Here is a 20,068-nt window from a genome sequence, read left to right on the forward strand (position 1 = left end):
TGCATGGCTAAAATCACTAGTGATTGACTCAAATTGTGTTTCCTGAATACAAAGCGAAGTTGCAAAGATGTTTTTCTCGAGTGTGCTAGTAGCCACTTTTCTGAAAACCGTAAAGAATAATTTTGAACAACCTGTATAGATCTATGCACAATCTTATTGCCCAAATAACCTGTTTTAACAAAGCTCGTAAATGACTTGAAAACACATAACATATTTGCCTTTAAATATTTGGTTTATAACTTGGTGGGCTAAACGTCACATACAGCATGGAGAACTGCGTAAGTGGAAAAGGATTCATAGCTGGTATATTCAAAATGAACTTTTTCATCCAAGCGAAAATGATGGCATAATTTTTTCACTGCTCGCACACTGTTTGTATTGAACAAAGTAAGAGAAGTGATTAATGCAACATTGTGAATTAAGGCCATGGCTACTGCATTCTCTATGAAGGCAAAAATGCTTCAGGGCCCTGAGCGTGCATTTAGAGCATTTAAAAAGCCCTAGATGGTTGAAATTTCCGGAGGCTTCTTTTATGGCGTTTCTCACAGTGACGTGATGATTCTGCGACGTTAAACCACATTTAATAATGCGACAGCTTACCTTGGGGACAAGCTCTACCAGCCCGGTGTCACTGCAGGGCCCGAAAGATGACTTGCCGAGCACGAGCACGCCCTCCAAGTGACAGATCATCTCACTGCGGTAAAAGAATAACAGCCGGACACTAAGAGACTTCCCAAATCTACTGTATACTTTCTTTAAAATCACAATTCTGTGTTGGGATATGAAGGAACTTTGTCAGACGCATACATGAGAAATGATATTGGAGCTAAAGTAGCCCGGTATTTAGCAATGGTTCCTTTACTTTCTTTTTGCCCATGTCATTGCCAGGATGACTTCCCTCATGGTTACTACATGGCACGTTTGAGCAATGTATTTGGGTAGAAAAGTATGACCTGCCAAGGTGAGCTAGTGTAACCACTTGAACGCTGACCCGAACTTCGCCTGATCAAATGTCGGTCGGGGCGGCCACGTTATCCACCACGTGATTTAGGACCACCTTTTGAGAGATAGACTCGACGTGGCTATAAGCTCCATGCTTCCGTGGATATTCTCCGCCAATGAATGCCGCTTTCGGATCCAGGGAGGCTGTCTAAACACTACAATGATTCTCATAAAGATTGGTACTTTGAAAAATCCTGTAAACTGCAATGCTTGTGTAGCGTTTTTTTTTACAGTGAAAGCTGTTATGAGCCTAAGATCCCAACTAGGGTCGCGTGCACTGCCGCCGGTGTTCGTAACCACTACCGCACGAAAGCGAAAAGAATGTTACATAGGTAACTGAGGACACAATAGGATTAGAACTCCGTAACCTTGTATGCCAGCACAGTATTTTACTACAGAACCTAGCCAGTGCTTCGAACTCCTTTAGAAACTGGCTTAAGCTGGCTTCATATCGAGAGAGAAATGGCGGTAATATGAGAAATAAGACGTTTTAGAACATGAAAGGAAAACCAGGCGTCACAGTATGAGAGTCCAGTAAAGAGGAGTCGTTGAATGGTCAAACCCTATACAAAAGCTTTAGGCATTCGCTCACTACGTTGACGAATGGTTCTGCATTGTCAAAAAGAAATGCTCTATGGCTCCTGCGTCTTTTCATCTCTATAGAACCTGCCACACAGTTCACTATTGAATATCAATTCGACAGCAGGTTTCCTTTCCTCGATGCCCAGGTGAGCCGTACCGTGACTAGCCTTTTCTCTGCTGTGCACAGGAAAGAAACGCATACCGAACACTACCTGAATATCAATTCGTGCCACTCAGCCTGCCCCAAGCAATCCGTTGTTTCTTGTCTAGTGACGCAGAGAGCACATATTTGCTCAAGGGACGATGCAATGAGAGAACAGTTCCGAACAGTACACCGAGAAATCATGCCGAACGGGCACCCGAAGAATTTTATTAGGAATGTCGGAGACCGTGTCTTCCATTCCATCCCAGGGCAGGTCGTTTTGAAGGCGTGCCTGCGTCCCACGTGTTACTGGGCTCCGCGAAACACTGAGCCGTAGTTTTTCAAGACATGACAATCTCGTTGCGCACATGCCATCAAATAAACTTAGGAATCAGCTTGTGAACGCGAAGAACAGCTTAGACAGCAAGCGATGCCCCGGTGTTGTCTATAGGGGGCTACGCGCAGACTACAGCTGCAGTTACATAGGCGAATCGGCTATTTAATCAGGACAATAAAAGAACATCGGCTACAACAAGAAAGTGCCAAACCAATGCCACCTAAATAATTTTACGCCTGCTCGTTTTGTCTATCGTAGGCTCTGACGTCAGGCTGTTTAGAACAGTGTGTTTCGCTGCACAGAAGTGCTTACGCTTGCTCTCGTCGATCAACAGACATGGATTGCCAAGCCCAATGAACCTTTTCCCTTCTTTTGTGGCGGGCTGGTGTGCTTGTTGGTAACTCGGCTGTTTTTTTTTCCTGTGTCCATGAACTGTGGCGTAAATATTTGATGAGCTTTGTGCAATGAATATACCTAATCTCTATAGCTGGAAATGCTATCGGTTATGCTGCATGGCGAATTGTCGCGGGAAGGGGACCGAAGTTGTGAGTGTTCTCGTTTACTTAAGAAAAACCGAAGAAAAAGACGGGAGCATGCCGTTTGTCAAGCGGACATAGACATTCATTTTCTTCGTGACGCAGAGGTACGTGTGTCCGTACTACACGTTTCTAAGTCGTTGAATGGCTTCATGTTCATCATATTCCGTTCTTGCTCTAAAATAAAAGTGTCATGTGTGCTTCTGAATTGTTGGCGTTACACTAATGGTTCAGCTAGCTTGTAAGCGTTGCTTATGTTTTGTCAATGAAGTTGAGATTTATTGACTAATTGTAAACCAGAAATAAGGAACAAAAAACAGTGGTGAGCCATGGTCATCATGGGTATGCATTCCTTACTTGTGTTGGTGTGTTTTCTTTTCTGCGCTGCGAATATAATACAAGTAGTGCTTTTGGCGCTTTAGAATAGCTGCACTGAGCAGGTATTGACAAGGTAGACGAGCCGACACCAAACAGCGGAGGAGCAGACGACGCCACGGGAATGAATGCGTCTTGAGGGGTGTTTGCCTCACCTATTGGAAAACAAGCCCTGCAGCTTCCACAGTGCTCCAAACATGCATCAACCTCGTTGCGTTTGGTCCGTTCTGCCTACAGCGACATACGACACTTGAAAACTCTACTTTAGGCCACGGAGGAAATAAAAAAAGGAGAGGGCATTAAGTCATTTAATCAAAACGCACCGTGTCAACCCAACACGTGACAGAAAAATTTGAGTGCGCGGTAGGTTTTCGTAGTTACAATCTTTATTTATTTAATTTTTATTTATTCAGTTACTTACAATGCTGAAAGTGATTTATTATAGATGAAAAACAAAATAAGGGGTGACCACGAGAGAACCCAAGCGTGAGCGCCAGGCAGATAGATACGCTCAAATTCGCCGAACTTCGCTAAGAAATGCTTCACATTTAAAAGGGTACATTATAGGTGCAATACAACAGCAAGAGCTAACATAACAATTTCCGCATTACGTTGAAGATTACAGATGACATGCCACACACACACATATATATATATATATATATATATATATATATATATATATATATATATATATATATATATATATATATATATATATATATATATATATAAGGGAAAGAAGTGTATACCTAAGGGCTCGTTTTTCCGTGTTTTAACACAATATTAATGAGATATAACAGACAGTAATGCCAAGGAATGTACAGGGGAAGTTGTTAAAACCAATGGAATGTAAATAAGAAGAAAGAAAAGTGGATGAAAAAATTACCAACTGTGAGCAGGAATCGAACCTACGACGTTCGAATTACGCGTTCGATGCTATATATATATTGTAACGACGAGAAATAAGAGACAACGCCTTTGCTGCAGGCCGGCTGTTCTTATTCTGCTTCGTCTTCCTCGGCTTCCGTAACCCTGCCTGCGCCCTTGCCTGAGCCCCACTATTTAATATCATTACACTCGGCCCCGACTGCGAGCCTCGTGGGCTACCGACAATGTCTCCGGTGGGCGGCATTGACTATTCCGGGGTGGCCGGGCTCGGCCAAGCTGATATTTCACATGGAAGTTTGTTGAAGGAGATTCCGGAGGACGACACTGGCTGTGACGTGATGGTCGGTGCAGGCGTCGTCCACGATGGGGCCAACGCTGTTGACTTGGACAAGATGCCGCTAGCAGGAGATACAGACTCCTGCAAAGTGGCCGCGTTGGTTTAATCTCGTCGGTTTGAGCATCCTGTCGCAGTCGTGTTACAAATGCTGGAAATAGTCCACGCTGCACCGTCACCTGCTGCACTGAGCGTCGACGCCTGCGTTGCTTGCGGTGTGGCAAGGGGCGTCGGGGTGTCTTTGTAGTCATCTGAGAGCCGAGTTCAGGTTGCAGCTTGAGAGGCAACGCGTGCTCTTGCAGCACTGCCTTTGTCGGACTCATGCTCAAGCTGCTTATTCCTATAGTTTCACGTGCAGTAGAGCCTTCATTGTCAGATGACCTGTCACTAACCGGAAGTATTACCTTCTCTGGTAGGTCTTTGCTGACAGTGACTTTGAAGGAAGCGGCGCTTAGCGTGTGGCAGACGTCCGCACACTCGGCCACAGACTGACGTGATATCAGGAGATGTCGCTTCGAAGTGAGGGTCAGCACTGTAGGGTTGTTCGTCCCAGGGTAGGTGGTTAAATTGGCTGTCGGGAAGCTGCAAAATACAGCTGAAGCCGCGAGGGTGGTCTCCTTCTGGGATCTATTCTCGGTAGCGGTCGCGTAAGACTGGGTGGTCGTGGAGAGGTGATGGTGACTCCGTCCAAAAGCAGCTATGAGCTTGTCACTCCAGTCCACCCAGGACGTCTGCCGCACGCCTTCGTATCGATGCCAAGCCGCGGCAGCATTCCGAAGGCGGTCTATGGCCATGCCCCACTTCTTTTGGTCCGTCCACGCTGCGTGATCTCCGACAGCGTTGACGGTTGCCACCCATTCCTTGGCATCGTCCTGGAAGCCGCGAAACTCCGGTAGCTCGAAGGAAATCGGCGATGGCGGGACTGCGGGCAAAACTCCGAAATGTGCCCACGCCAAGCAGTTCACTTGCTCTGATACCTCCGTGAGAGAACGTCCGAGATTGCGACGGTTCTCGGGCGAGCTTACCTCGAAGTTTTGTGAGGCGGCCGCAGCCAACATGGCATTGAGTGCGCACAATGTTGGCAAGATGGCAGGACGTAGCTGGGAGCTCGACGCTATGAGGGCGTTGGTCGTGACGCGGAGTTGCGCGATGGTATGCTGCAGCTCCGCTGCGCTGTCGTGCGATCCGCACGAAGAGCCAAGGCCCGCCTCTGCGGAGGATACAGTGACTGCGGTACTCGAGGTGGTACAATTGCTGACCAAGGACGCGTGGACGGCGTCCCTTGGAAATCCAGCTGTGGTAGGAATCGTGGACATGGGTTCCAGGGCGCTGGAAGCGTCAACGACGTTCCCAGGCAAGCGGAACCCATGTGATGAGTTGTGACCTGGTACTGTGGCGTAGATGAAGCGGTCTTGCGCCGCCGGGTAGGCCTCGACGCCGTACACGGTGGGTGCTTGAAGCGCCGACAGGTTGCCAGGTATGGAGGAGGCATGTACGCCATCCCTAGGTGAGAGAGGCCCGTGCGCATGGTTGCCGCGACGTGTCGCGTCCCAGGACAAGTTTCCCGGAACCACAACGGAGGCCTGGACGCCATCCGTCGGTACTGGGATCGATGCTGGCCGCGACGGACGCCTTGCGGGTTCCATCAGCGAAGAAGCGTGACGGTGTTCCTTATGGTGAACTGGTACCGGTAACGGGTGCTGGAGCCGCCGAGGAGGCCTTGACGCCGTCCCCGAACGGTGGTGTCAGTAAACAGCTGCCGAGGAGGGCTTGACGCCGTCCTCAAGCGACGCTTACCGCGGCTGCACGTCGGCGGGCGTTGTGGATGACGAAACCGAGACGTAAGCCGTTTTCTTCGTCGACTGCGCCATTGTAACGACGAGAAATAAGAGACAACGCCTTTGCTGCAGGCCGGCTGTTCTTATTCTGCTTCGTCTTCCTCGGCTTCCGTAACCCTGCCTGCGCCCTTGCCTGAGCCCCACTATTTAATATCATTACAATATATATATATTGTCACACTCACGAAGGCTGGCCCAGAAGCTAAAACGTATGTGGTTGTTTAAAGTGTTTCAACGTACGTCATGCTTTCTCGCTTCCGTTTTTACTACAGAGCCGGTGCGCTTCTTTCGCCACTACGTCTAATAATATTGAGATCTAACATACAATGATGCCAAGGAAAGTATAGGGGAAGTTACTAGACCGAATAGTAATGCAAGTGTGAAGAAAGAAAAAGTGGGTGAAAAGATAAATTCCCGTGGGCAGGAGCGATTCCTGCCCACGGCACGTCATCTTTTCATCTACTTTTATTTTCTTCACATTTGCATTACAATTCGGTCTAATAAATTCCTCCATAGTTAATGTGTCAAAGACGCAGAAAAACGTGCTATATATTAATATATATATATATATATATATATATATATATATATATATATATATATGTTGTAACGAGGGCAGTGGGCATGGAGCTCGAGGATACAAAAGGAAGAAGACTTGCGGTGATCGCAGGCTTGCGTTCAGTTAGCCCTTGCGCTAAATAAAGCTCTCCTTCGCTGAGTCAACTCCTGCTCGTTCAACAACCCGTTTCAAGTGGTGGAGGTGCGGGGTAAATCTGGTCCTCACCCTGGAACTTCGCAGCCGCACACTCCAACGACCTCCTACAATGACTGATCCGGGGCCATCTCATGCTGCTTCTCCAGATCTCGCACCTGTGCCTGTCTTCTGCGCTGGCGCTCTCCGGCAGCGCGACCCCCCACCCCCCCCCCATATTTGCTGGCACAGAGGACCAAGATGTGGACAACTTGATTGCCGAGTATGTACTGGTGAGCGCCGTCAATAAGTGGGACGCAGCCGATAAGCTCACAAATGTGAGTTTTTACCTGACCGACGTGGCAAAACTATGGTACAGAAATCATCAAAGTGATTTCAGTACCTGGTCGGAATTGGCGAAAACCCTCGCGGAAGTCTTTGGCCGTCCTGCTGTCCGCCGCCTTCGTGCTGCTCAGCGCTTGCGGGGCAGAGTACAGAGAGCAGATGAAACTTTCACGAGCTACATCGAAGATGTGCTATTTCTCTGCAAGCTCGTTGATTCGACTCTGGACGAGGCAGGCAAAATCAAGAACATCATGAAAGGAATCACGGTGCATTCCAAATGCTGGCTGCGAAGAGTCCCCAGACGGTCACCGAGGTGATCCAGCTCTGCCAAAGCTATGATGAGCTGCGTAGGCAGCGCGCTTTTACACGTTGCGCTGCTCAAGACACCGAGGACATCTCATCCCTCGACTATCGCCATGACACCGCCGACCACTCTGCGTTGATGCCAGTCATAAAGCAATTCATATGCGAGGAGGTCGCCCGGCAGCTATCTATAATCACAAGAACTACCGAGCCGATGGCACCCTTGTCGCCTTCGCTTTGCCAGGTCATTCAATCGCAAGTTGCCGAAGCATTGCTGCCAGCTCAGGCTCCACCAACTGTTACCGCACCACTAACGTATGCAGCCGTAGTTGCTCGGCCACGTGCGCCAGCGTCTCCGGCCATCTACAAAGCTACTCGCCACGTTTATTCGTCGACGCCACCTTCCCGCTCGCTGACCGTCCCGTCTCCGGCTATATATGAAACAGGTCAGAACGTTTATATGACGCCGCCGCCTGCACGACCATTTACGGTACCTTATTCAGCGAACAGTGCCCTATCGGCAGCCAATGGCGCACTCCGGATAATTGGCCGATATGTTTTTCATGTGGCATCCCAGGCCATGTAGCTCGTCACTGCCGTCGTCGCAGCTTCCGTTCTGACGACATTGCAGGGGCCTCACATTACATGCCCACCATGGCCACTCAGCCGCGATATCCCATTCCTGCCGATCCACCTCTAGACGTACGTCCCGGTTGCCGACCATCCGGCGCAAGCCGTTCACCTTCTCCTCGTCGTCGATCTATTTCTCCGATGTTACGTCGCAACAGCCCACCGCGAGGGGAAAACTGACGGGCGCAGTTCCGGAGGCAAGAACTGCGTTGGCAGCGAAAATTTCAAGACCTAACTGCTGTCCCCCAAACAAAATCTAACTCTACATGGATGGCATTAAGGTGCACGGACTTGTTGACACAGGAGCTGCCGTATCTGTAATTAGCGAGAAACTGTGCCGAAAGTTGAAGAAAGTGACCACACAACTTACCGACCTATCTTTGCAGACAGCTACATGCCATCATATTCAGCATTCAGCTTTGTGCACTGCACAAGTCGTCATTCAAGGTGTGATGTACGTCGTCACAATTGTAGTTTTATTCCATTATTCGCATGACGTTATCCTTGGGTGGGACTTTCGTCAAATTCTGCTTTCGTCGAATGTGCTCGTTCTGAACTCGCGTTATCTGTGCCGTGTTATGACCCCGACGATGGTGCTTCGTGTAGAGTGTTTGCTGCTTCTGACGTTGACATTGCGCCTTTCTCAGCTGTTGTTGTCTCGGTGTCGTGAGCCTCCCCTCCGAAATCGCCTGTGTTGTTTATGCCATCGGTCCCATCTGCGTGCCATCGAAATATCATGCTTCCGTTTGCCGTCGTCATTTTTCGCAATGGTCACGCTGCCATTTATGTGTGCAATCCCTCGGACAGCCCGTCATCCCTACTACGTGGAGAATGCCTGGGAAGCTACGAACCTAACGAGTGCATTCTTCCGGCTACTATACCCGATTCTGCGGTTTCGCTCCCAATTTGTGCTGTCACTCCTAGTACCAACGCGCCTAATGATGCTCTGGACGTATTCTCGGATGCCATCGACTCTGAGCTCGCACCAACTCAGCGCGAAGAAATTATAAATGTTCTTCTCCGCTTTCGTTCTTCATTCGATCGTGACCAGTCAGGCTTAAGACGAACCTCTGCGGTCGTTCACCGTATTGACACCGGTCAACAAGCCCCACTAAGGCAGCGTCCGTACCGTGTGTCATCTTCTGAACGCCGTGTCATCGACGAACAAGTGGACGACAAGTTGAAACGTGGCATCATCGAGCCCTCCAAAAGTCCCTGGGCTTCACCGGTTGTTCTCGTCAAGAAAAAAGACGGATCCATCCGGTTCTGCGTTGACTACCGCCGACTCAACAAGATAACGCGCAAAGACGTATACCCTCTGCCACGCATCGATGATGCTTTGGACTGCCTACAAGGAGCAGAGTTCTTTTCTTCGTTAGATTTACGCTCTGGCTACTGGCAGGTGCCCATGGCAGGGGGTGACCGCCCGAAGACAGCCTTTGTAACACCGGATGGACTATATTAATTCACCGTTATGCCCTTCGGCCTCTGCAATGCGCCTGCCACTTTCGAAAGAATGATGGATACCGTCTTGCGAGGTCTGAAATGAAAAACGTACCTCTGTTATTTGGATGACATTGTGGTATTTTCAAGCGACTTTGCGACCCACCTTAGCCGCCTCGAGCAAGTTCTTACGTGCGTTTCCATGGCGAGACTTCAACTTAACTTGAAGAAATGCCACTTCGGCGCTCGCAAGCTTGTAATTCTCGGCCATGTGGTTTCTAAGGACGGCATTCTTCCGGACCCTACGAAACTTTATGCAGTCGCGGCGTTCCCAAAGCCAACCACCATCAAAGAGCTTCGAAGCTTCATCGGCCTATGTTCTTACTTCCGGCGCTACGTCCGCAATTTCGCTTCCATCATCGCCCCCTTGACCAATCTTCTTGCCGGAAGTTCTGATTTGTCAGCGTGGTCACAGGCGTGTGATGATGCATTTCAGGAACTCCGACGGCTCCTCACCACGCCTCCCATGCTCCGACATTTCGATCCGTCTGCTCCAACGGAGCTTCATACGGACGTTAGTGATGTCGGGCTAGGGGCCATACTGGCCCAACGCAAGGAGGGATTTGACGAGTACGTCGTTGCCTATGCCAGCCGCACCCTCAGGTAGCCGAGAAGAATTACAGTGTAACTGAAAAGGAGTGCCTCGCCATTATTTGGGCAATCGGAAAATTTCGGCCTTATTTATATGGACGTCCGTTTGATATTGTAAAAGACCACCATACGCTTTGCTGGTTATGTTCAATAAAAGATCCTAATGGTCGGCTCGCTCGTTGGGCATTGCGGTTACAGGAGTTTGATATCCGTGTTATCTACCGTTCTGGCCGGAAGCATTCCGACGCCGACGCCCTGTCACGTTCGGCATTGGCTTCAGAGCCTGTCGGCTTGCCTATCTCCACTAGTGCTGCCTTGGCCATCAGCATTTCGGACATGCCTTCCGAGCAACGCAAAGATGCTTGGATTTCTTCTCTTTTGAGTTTTCTCTCAAACCGGACGCCCGCTCCAGTTTCTAGGACGCTTCGCCGTCAAGCAGGACACTTCGCTATGCGGGATAACCTGCTTTACCACCGAAACTACAGCTTGATCGGCCGTAAGTGGTTGCTCGTCATCCCCCGACATCTGCGCTCTGACATCTGTGCCACGTTCCACGATGATCCGCAATGTGGCCACGCTGGTGTGTTAAAAACATACACCCGCTTGCAGCTGCGGTACTACTGGCGCGGTATGTACCGTTTCGTTCGTCGTTACGTAAGGTCTTGCCTTACGTGCCAGCGACGCAAAATGCCCACTCAAAATGCCACAGGTCTCTTGCAGCCGTTGCCATGTCCAGCACGAGCTTTCGATTGTGTCGGAATCGACCTTTACGGTCCGCTTCCCTATACTTCGAGTAGCAACCGCTGGGTCATTGTCGCTGTCGACCACCTAACGCGGTACGCTGAAACAGCTGTGTTACCTTCTGCTACCGCAAAAGACGTTGCGTGTTTTTACTGCAAAACCTGGTTTTAAGGCATGGAGCACCTCGGGAGTTACTAAGTGACCGTGGCCGCGTTTTTCTCTCTGATGCCATCGAAGCGTTGTTGAGCGAGTGTCGCATCATACACCGCACTACCACACCCTATCACCCGCAAACTAATGGGATGACAGAGCGTTTTAATCGTACACTTGGGGATATGCTGGCCAAGTACGCTTCATCCGACCAGTCAAATTGGGATAGCATACTCCCTTTTGTGGCATATGCTTACAACACTGCAACGCAAAGCACCACTGGATTTTTGCCTTTCTTCCTTCTTTATGGACGCGAGCCATCATCAACAATGGATACCATTCTTTCTTATCGACCGGACCCTTCAAAGATGACTGTTTCTCGAGCAGCAGCACACGCTGAATGTCGGAAGATTGCTCGTGCGTTCACGTCACATGACCAGACGCGCCAAAAACATCGCCACGACGCGTCAACTACGCATATGAGCTTTGCTCCGAACTCACTGGTGTGGTTATGCATTCCTTCTACTACTCCAGGACTCTCCCACAAGCTTTCGTCCAGGTACCATGGCCCTTATCGAGTTGTACGCCAAACATCCCCTGTCAACTACCTTGTCGAGCCGCTGGATGCATCTCCGGACAAGCGCCGTCGGGGAAAAGAAATCGTACACATCTCTCGGCTCAAGCCATGGTGGTTAAGTGGCCGTAGCGTTGCATATAGTCCAGTAGATCCTCCGTGAGCGGTCACAACGTGGTTTATTTCGACGTTTCGGCCTAGAGTCTGGCCTTCATCAGGATGAAAGCCAGACTCTAGGCCGAAACGTCGAAATAGAACAATAGTAATGGAGTATACCAGGAACTTATAATAGACTCGGTTTGGACTGTCACGGTGGATGGACGTGTTTTTTGAGCGCTCCCGATCGACTGCGCAGATAAGTTGTTTTGCATGTTTTGAGCCTGTCGTTATAAGTATAGGGGAGCAGTTAAAATCCGTGTTGTACTTATTTTATTGTACGGCTTTTTCGGGGGTCAGTCACTAGGTATTTATTAGTTTGTGTGTGTGTTTGATTTTTTGTTTTTTTTGTTGTTTTTCTTTTTCTTTTGCCACCCCGTGGGGGAGGTGCACGTACATTAATCACGCAAATTTTTGTAGTAGAGCTTAGACTTTCTGTTTTTCGTAGGGTAGGACTCGAGTTTTGTAATTATCGGGTGAGACAAGTCATAGAACAATTGGCGTCGGAAAGACATGGTTAAAAAGACTGTGAAGTGTTCAGGACGTGGTGTTGGTTCTAAAGTGGACCCAAGTGTAGAAGCAGAAGGAGAAGAGGCTGACACGAAGTGTAGGCAATGTGAGGTCGAGGAAAAAAATGTAGAAAATGATGGTTAACCAGAGTGACATGCTGATGAGAATCACTGAGCTCGAGACTGCGTTGGTGACAGAGCAATAAAAAACGAGAACTATGGGAGAAAAGCCTAAGTCCGCCGAGAAAGCACTAGCCAAGGTGAACAGAGGAGCGGCCTACGGAGGGAACAGTACGGAACCGGCAACCAGAAGTGCGGAGAAGAAAGAGCAAGCAAGTTTGGAAAAAACAGTTTCAGCCGGTTCAGTTGTCGTAAGGCCCAGCTTCAGCGAAGAAGTGGTGGGGCTGGGAGGGGACAAAGAAGCCGGCGTCACAGGAGCAAATAACCCCAAGGTGCTGGACGCTCCAGCTGAAAAGTCACAGCATGTGATCATTGCCGGGGACTCGAATTTAAATCGATGCACAGAAGCCATCAAAGAGAAGGTAAGAGGTGACAAGAGGGTTGCAGTAGGGGCGTTCCTAGGATGCAAGCTGGAAGCAGTCATGAGGCAAGTGAGCGCCAAACTCAAAACTACAGCTGATAGACGAAACCTCGTGATAATTTCAGGCGGTTATAACGATGTCCTAAATGAAGATATAGCAGGACTAGCAACCACACTGGCGAAAGGCGTCGAAGACATGCGTGCCACTTCTCCTGAGGTACAGGTAGTGATATGCACGAAACCGGAGGTACCGGTGCGTGATAGCAACCTGCAAAGAGTGATTTCAACGCAAACCAAGAGATATGGCAGCTAAGTCGAGAGAAAGGCTTTAAGGTGGTGCAAATAAACAGACAGGTGCATAGGTGGGGTGGTTTTCAACAAGACATAATTCACTTTGATGGGCGGCTAGGTCATGAGGTGGGTAGGCGACTTGCAGGACGCGCAGTAGCTTTTTTGGGGGGCAAGCGGGCCCTTCAGGGTGCAGGATAGCTACTAACGAGGAAAACAAAAAAGGGAGGCTCTTTGACAGGTGGTATAAAAAGATACGATTCCAAAGTGGCACCAGTATCTAAGATAGGTAGAGTCCGGGGCAAAAATAAACGTAGCCACGAGCGCCGAGCCATTTTAGACATAGGGTATATTAACATGCATGGCGGTAGGAACAGGCTGAAGTGTGAAGAGATAGAAGAACAGCTAAAGGAGGAGAGGCCGTTGGTATTTGGTTTTGTAGAAGCACATCTTAGGGACATGGAACAACCTCCTAACAATCAGCACTATGCACGGGAATATTGTAATAGAACAGAAGGCAGCAGAAAGTGTGGCGGTAGTGGGGCTTTCATACATAAATGTGCAGAACGGCAAAGGGTCAAGCAGTAGTGCAACGAACATTTATGGCTAAAATAAAAGGAAAAGTGGCAGGACAAACGACACTCCTTGGTTTCATGTACTTGTGGGCGGGAGCAAAAGCCAGATAGGAAAACTAGACAATGGTAGAGTTTATATCAAAGGACATTGAGGAGTTAGGAGGAGCGTGCGAGATAATTATACTAGGAGATATGAATGCACACATAGAAGATATAATTCAGTATACCGATCCGACAGGCAAATTGATCATGAATATGTGTGAAAGGCTGGATTTGACTATTTGCAACAGTACCGAGAAGTGTGAAGGGCAAATAACATGGGAGGTAGGAAGGCTGCAGTCGACGACAGATTACCCACTGGTGTCACATAGGATGTATGATAAGCTCAGGCGAATGCACACAGATGAAGGTGGCTCCTGAACTCTGGGTAGTGATCACAAACGTATGAAGCTAAGTTTTGGAAGAGCAGTGAAAGTTGGAAGGAAACAAGATGAGCAACTACAAGGAGATTTTTATTCAGACAGGCAAATTGAAATAGCCACTAAACAAATTGAGAAAGTGATCACTCAGGATAATAAAACAGTGTGAATATACACGAATATAATAAAACTGTTTGAGCTAGAGCTTGCTAAGGCACGTGACAAGTCACCCCGAAAAAGAAGACACAAACGCAAAAGTTGGTGGTATAATGAAGTTAAGAGAGCCATAGCAAAACGTCAGGAAGCCTCTAGAAAACACAGACATGCCATGCAGCGCGGTGAATCGACAGGTGATGTTGAAAGAAAATAGGAAATCGTTCTAAGCTGTAGAAGGGATGCATCCCTTCTGATCAATGAAAAGATTAGAACAAAGGGAGCCCAGTGGCTGGCAGAAATACATAAAAAAGATAGAAAGGCAGCTGCGAAATTTCGAAACCATCTAAACTCCCTAAGAAATGAGGCGAGCCTAGAGCAGAAGTTTATAACTACAGCTCAAGGTGCTAGGCTAGAAGGGGACGAAGCTATTGAGTATATAAGAACAAGGGTGACAAAAGTTTCACCACAGAAGTGCTTTATGCGCCACAATAGACAAGGATGAATTAAGTGGTGCAATGGCTCCATTTCCACAACAAGAGTGGGAAAGGGCTCAGAAAAGGGTTCCTAGTAATACATCAACAGGCCCAGATGGCATTCCAATTAGACTGATAAAAACATTAGGTCCGAAGTTTAAGCAGGCTTTGAGATAGGCAGTGAGCAAAATAATAATCGATGAAGAAGTTTCCGATGGATGGAAACTTAGTAGAAAGAGCATCATCTATAAAGGAAAAGGGGACAAAGCTGACATAAACAACTACCGTCCTATAACATTGACATCAGCAATCTACAGGCTGGCGATGCAGATTATAAATAAAAGACTGCAGGCATGGATAGCGGATGAGGGGCCCGGGGGAACTGCATAATGGGTTTCGGAAACACAGGAGTTTGGAAGACCATCTGTTCTCACTGACGCAGTGCATTGAAATAGCACAATAGGAACACAGGCTCCTGTGGCTAGCATTTTTTGATATCAAGGGAGCGTAAGATAGCGTGGTTTAGGAGGAATTGTGGGGAAGACTGGACACACCAGGCGTGGAAGTTGTAGTGACTAATTTTTAAAGGAGATCTGCAAAAGTAACAAGGTAGTTATAAAGTGGAAAAAACAGGTATCTAAGCCCACAGAGGTGAAACGGGGGCTTAGGCAGGGGTGTCATCTATCATCCTTGTTATTCATGATGTACCTACAAGGATTAGAGGCCAAATTAGAGCGAAATGATCTGGGCTCCAACCTCTCTTTCATCAAACAAGGAAAACTCATTGAACACGCACTACAAGCATTGATGTACGCAGATCATATAGTGCTAATGGCCAAGAACAAGGAAGATTTGCAGACATTGGTGAACATCTGCGGTAATGAGGGAGATAGGTTAGATTTCAGATTCAGTAAGGAAAATTCAGCAGTCATAATTTTTAATGACAACGAAGGTAGTGAGCTTAGAATACAGGGGGTCACGCTAGAGATAACAGATAATTACAAATATCTGGGCGTATGGATAAACAATGGGGTCGTTTGGGGTCGTATGGATAAAGAATGGGGTCGTATGGATAAACAATGGGCCAACTAAAGGTAACCGGAATGCAGCGGTAATGAAAAACAGGGCACTGTGGAATTACAATAGGCATGATGTTGTGAGAGGAATATGGAAACGGGTCATGGTTCCTGTTCTGACGTTCGGTAATGTGGTCTTGTGCATGAGATCAGAAGTTCAAGCAAGATTAGAAATTAAGCAACGTGGAATAGGTAGGCTTGCCTTAAGAGCTCACGGGAATACACAAAATCAGGGAGTACTATGCGATAAGGGATGGACATCATTTGAGGACAGGGAAACTAGCAGCAAGATAAAATTTGAGAAGCGATTGAAAGAAATGGGGAAGGAGCGTTGGGCAAGGAAGGTATTCAGTTACTTGTACATGAATAATGTCGATACAAAATGGTGGAAGCGAACTAGAAAATTGACTGGTAAATACTTGGAAAACAGCAGGGGGCTAAACCAAAAAGAATTATCCGTTAAGAAGAAGGTGAAGGAGGCTGAGACCGATATGTGGAGAATTTGCATGATTAAGAAGTCCGCACTAGAGGTCTATCGAACTTTTAAGCAGGAAATAGCCAAAGGAAAGGATCTATGATAATACTCGGGGTAGTTCTCTACTGTTTGAGGCCAGGACGGGAGTATTGCGAACAATGACATATCGGGCCAGATACGAAGGCGTAGACACGGTATGCAGTGCGTGTGGAGAGGAAGAAGAAACTGCCGAACTTTTGATAACGTTCTGTAAAGGGCTTCACCCTGTAGTTCAGGCTTATGGCGCAGAGTTTTTCAAAGCACTGGGGTTTAGAGACAGTGAGGGCAAAATAGACTTTAAGCGGGTAGAATTAACTAGAAGAAGGTTATCTGATTGGTGGCTAAAGCGAAGGCACGAGTGAAAATTGAACCCTTCGCTGCAAAGTACGAATCCTCAACCTCACTATTTAAGGAAAAAAATAAATCTAGTTTTTGGTTCCTGAAGTATGACAGCTTGGTGGCGCTAGCCACCGCCCGATCTAAAGGGTACAGCCATATCCATTCATCCATCCATACAATTACCTGCCGCGTGGGTTGTGCCTGGGTGCGCGCGGAAGGAATGCCTCCCCAAGCCTCTTTGATAATCGCCGCCTGGGGCGCATTGTTGGTGATGCATGAACAAAGCAGAGTGGCGGGCGCGTTGAAGACGCTTGCGCTCGGCTTCCTTGGCTCGCGTCTCGTCGGTGTTACCCGCGCGCCATCTGCATTCTCGAACGCGATCGGACGCATAGACGCGTGCACAGACGTATGGACAAAGAGACACAGGGACGGATGGATGGACAAACAAAGACTTATCAACGAACGGATGGACGGATGCACAGACAGGCAGACGGATGGATGGATACACGTGTGCAAGGATGGACTGACGGATGGGCGTACGGACGGACGCATGGACTGACAGGAGCATGGAGGCATGAACAAACGCTTCACCCCACTCGTCATTAATCACTGCGTTGATATGCTGTGATTTTTCCTCTAGGAATTTCTACCCATGGCGTATACACCCCCATTGCACGTGCGTGTCTACTCCGGCTCTATTTCATACCATACGCTGCCTCTCTCCCGCCTCTGAACGCTGGAGCAGGCAGCGTTTGCTAGCGTTTTTCTTGATATAAAAAAACCGACTGCTTGCGCTGCACAACCGTTCGCCTGTATTCAGGCACTAGATCTTGACTTCCAAGGTAATGTCGGTGGGAAATTTCTTCTGCGTTTCGCTCAACAATAAATATTCACAGTGTGCGCGTTAACTAAAAGCGGACTGCAGGTCTCTATGTCAAATTGGAGTCTTCTGTCTCTCACTGCGCATTATTGGCATGTTGCAATAGGCATAATGCTCCATCACAGCGTGCTTTGCGCCTCCGAAGGTAGCTGTCCTGCGCAACGCCGTCTGAAGCGGTAATGTCAAAGTCGCCGCCAGTGTAAGCGCTAAACCCCTCTCCTTCGCATCTATCTGTGGTTCTTTCAAGCGGGAGTTGATGAATTTTTTTATTTATTGTGGACCTTCTACGTATCGTTATATATGTATTCAATGTTATTACGCCTATGACTTGCTCATTGCGTGCGATAAAGCAAAGAGAAACCATCAAAAATTTTTAGAAAGTGTTTTTTTTTTCTTTCCTCTGTGTTTTAGGCTCTCCATAAAAGCTAGTGATGCCGTTGGTGGGTACTTTGCACCAAGATGGCTACTTTCCCGCTATCTATAGGGTGAAGAAATAATTCAGGTTAGTGCCACAGCTATTTTCTGGCTACGTTACTTCAATTTTGGTGGATTTACTGGCCACCTCTCCGTATCGATTGATGACAAAACAGCAAGCAAGTGTAAAGAATAAATATTATTTCAACCCTTTGGTGTGGCGTCAGCCTATGCGCACGCTTATCCACCCCGCCAGAGAGCTACACAGTGTGCACCCAACGAGCATCTGATTTGAAGAAACCCGTGGCTATATATCAAAATATTAACGCCGAATTGTAGGCTTCAAACACAGTGGGTATATGAGATATCTGTAACTAAATGAAGCTGGACTGTATATCTTCAACAGATAATGGTACTTAAGGTTAACTGGTATTATCGCAGCTTAGTACTGACTTCATACGTCGGCAGCTACATGACAAAAAAGAAAAAAAGCATTTACGTTTGTGGTTTTTATCAAGGTACGTGTTGGCCCAACATCACCTTTATTGTAGTGAATCTGTTGACAAACTGCACGTGTTGGCGCTGAGAGTATAGAAGAACGGAATATTGGGCGAGTTTGTACGACATTAAAAAACTAAATTGGAAGCGCAAAAAACAAGGACCAAACAGAAGAGTACACACGATGAGCGCTAACTTGAAACTGTTATTTATTGAAAAAAACGAAGGAAAAAAGGTGGACCCTTTTTGGATAGCACGATTGCGTGGAAAATTGTGCATACTGCTCCAAAAAAGCCCCCCTCCCTTATATACCACCACAGAAAATCACTAAGATAAGACGCCATACTCATGCAGCAGACTACATTCACCGTCAAGCCAGCTAATTGAAGGCTGGCTTACACACACATCACCTTTCTCTTTTATCACAAAGGCATCGACTATTTATTTGTCTTGTTAATTTGTTAACATGGTTGAAAATTACAGAAGTGTCACAGAAAAACTTTTCGCATCCGCAGTCATGGCAACACATCGCAAGGTGCGAGTAGGCTGCCCCCCCCCCCCCCCCCAAGAGAGCTAGGATGCTCTCTTAGTCTATCCTAGCTCTCTTAGTCCAACATTCAGGCAACGTCCCGACTGAACAACGTAACACCACCCACAAATGAAGGGAGTGCAATACGCAACCCCTTCTTTACAGGACACAAACTACCAGCCGTGAATTACATTGCATTGATTGCTTTTACCACAATCCTCAGAGCCAAGGCGTCTCTTTAAGGCAGGACAAATACTGCCTAATTAGTTTTTGGAGAAAAAACGACGTCATCTTCGTGTCAAGTGGCCACTTTGTTCAAGCGATGCGAAAATTCGTGAAAATAAGGAATAATCACAAAAGGCCGTTTTTTGAGTAACATATTCTTTTGTTTGCTTTTCCACTCCAGCTTGGTAATCTCAAAAGCTCTCTGAGCCGCAAAGAAATCACTACATTTGGGTACCCTGCACCACTCAACATATATACCTATTTCTAAACACTCTGTTGCATGGAATGCTCAGATGACCTACTGACGGCGCAACGTATACAAAACAAACCACTGCCGTTTTTCACAAGTTTACAATGTGAAGAATTAAAATTGAGCAGACCTCTAAAGGAACGGAAAATATACATCCAGCAGATATGGGAAGGCTGAAAAGAAATTAGCAGGTCAAGGTACTGAATCACATTATCTTGCGGCAATTCAAAAGTGAACTTCAATCGTAGACCTGGTTTTCTAAACAAATATAAAATTAAAGTATAAAAATTTATTATTTTATGTACATCTTACTTGCGGTTTGGAGACCAAACAAAATGGAACAGTGTTGTACTCATTATTGTTCTTGTTGTTTATTCGAAATTATGATTTGTGCCGTTTAATGTCCTAAAAGCACGATGTGACTATTTGACACACCGTAGTCGAGGACTTTAGATACTTCAACCTGCTGGGGTTCTTTGTCGCGCACTGTGAACTCGGGATGGAAGTATTCCCGCTTCCATATAAAGCAGTCAATCTAGTCGGGTTTCTATGCCGCGACCTACGATTGAGATATCGAGAACCGTGGCACTAGACCACTCATGCGGGTATATTGAGAATTACATTTATTTTTGAATACGAACATCTCAATATTACGTAATAT

General features: G+C 47.3%; 1 protein-coding gene across 1 annotated transcript in view; it reads right to left on the bottom strand.

Annotated features, from left to right (window-relative positions):
• LOC119167811 (vacuolar protein sorting-associated protein 4B-like) overlaps positions 1 to 20,068 on the bottom strand; it is a 103,621-nt gene that overhangs the window by 41,085 nt on the left and 42,468 nt on the right. Inside the window, exon 3 of the mRNA XM_075882343.1 lies at positions 601 to 694. Coding sequence (XP_075738458.1) covers positions 601 to 694 — 94 coding nt within the window. The remainder of the gene's footprint in view (positions 1 to 600; positions 695 to 20,068) is intronic.

This window comes from Rhipicephalus microplus, unplaced genomic scaffold, assembly GCF_043290135.1.
Source record: "Rhipicephalus microplus isolate Deutch F79 unplaced genomic scaffold, USDA_Rmic scaffold_12, whole genome shotgun sequence".
NCBI lineage: Eukaryota > Metazoa > Arthropoda > Arachnida > Ixodida > Ixodidae > Rhipicephalus > Rhipicephalus microplus.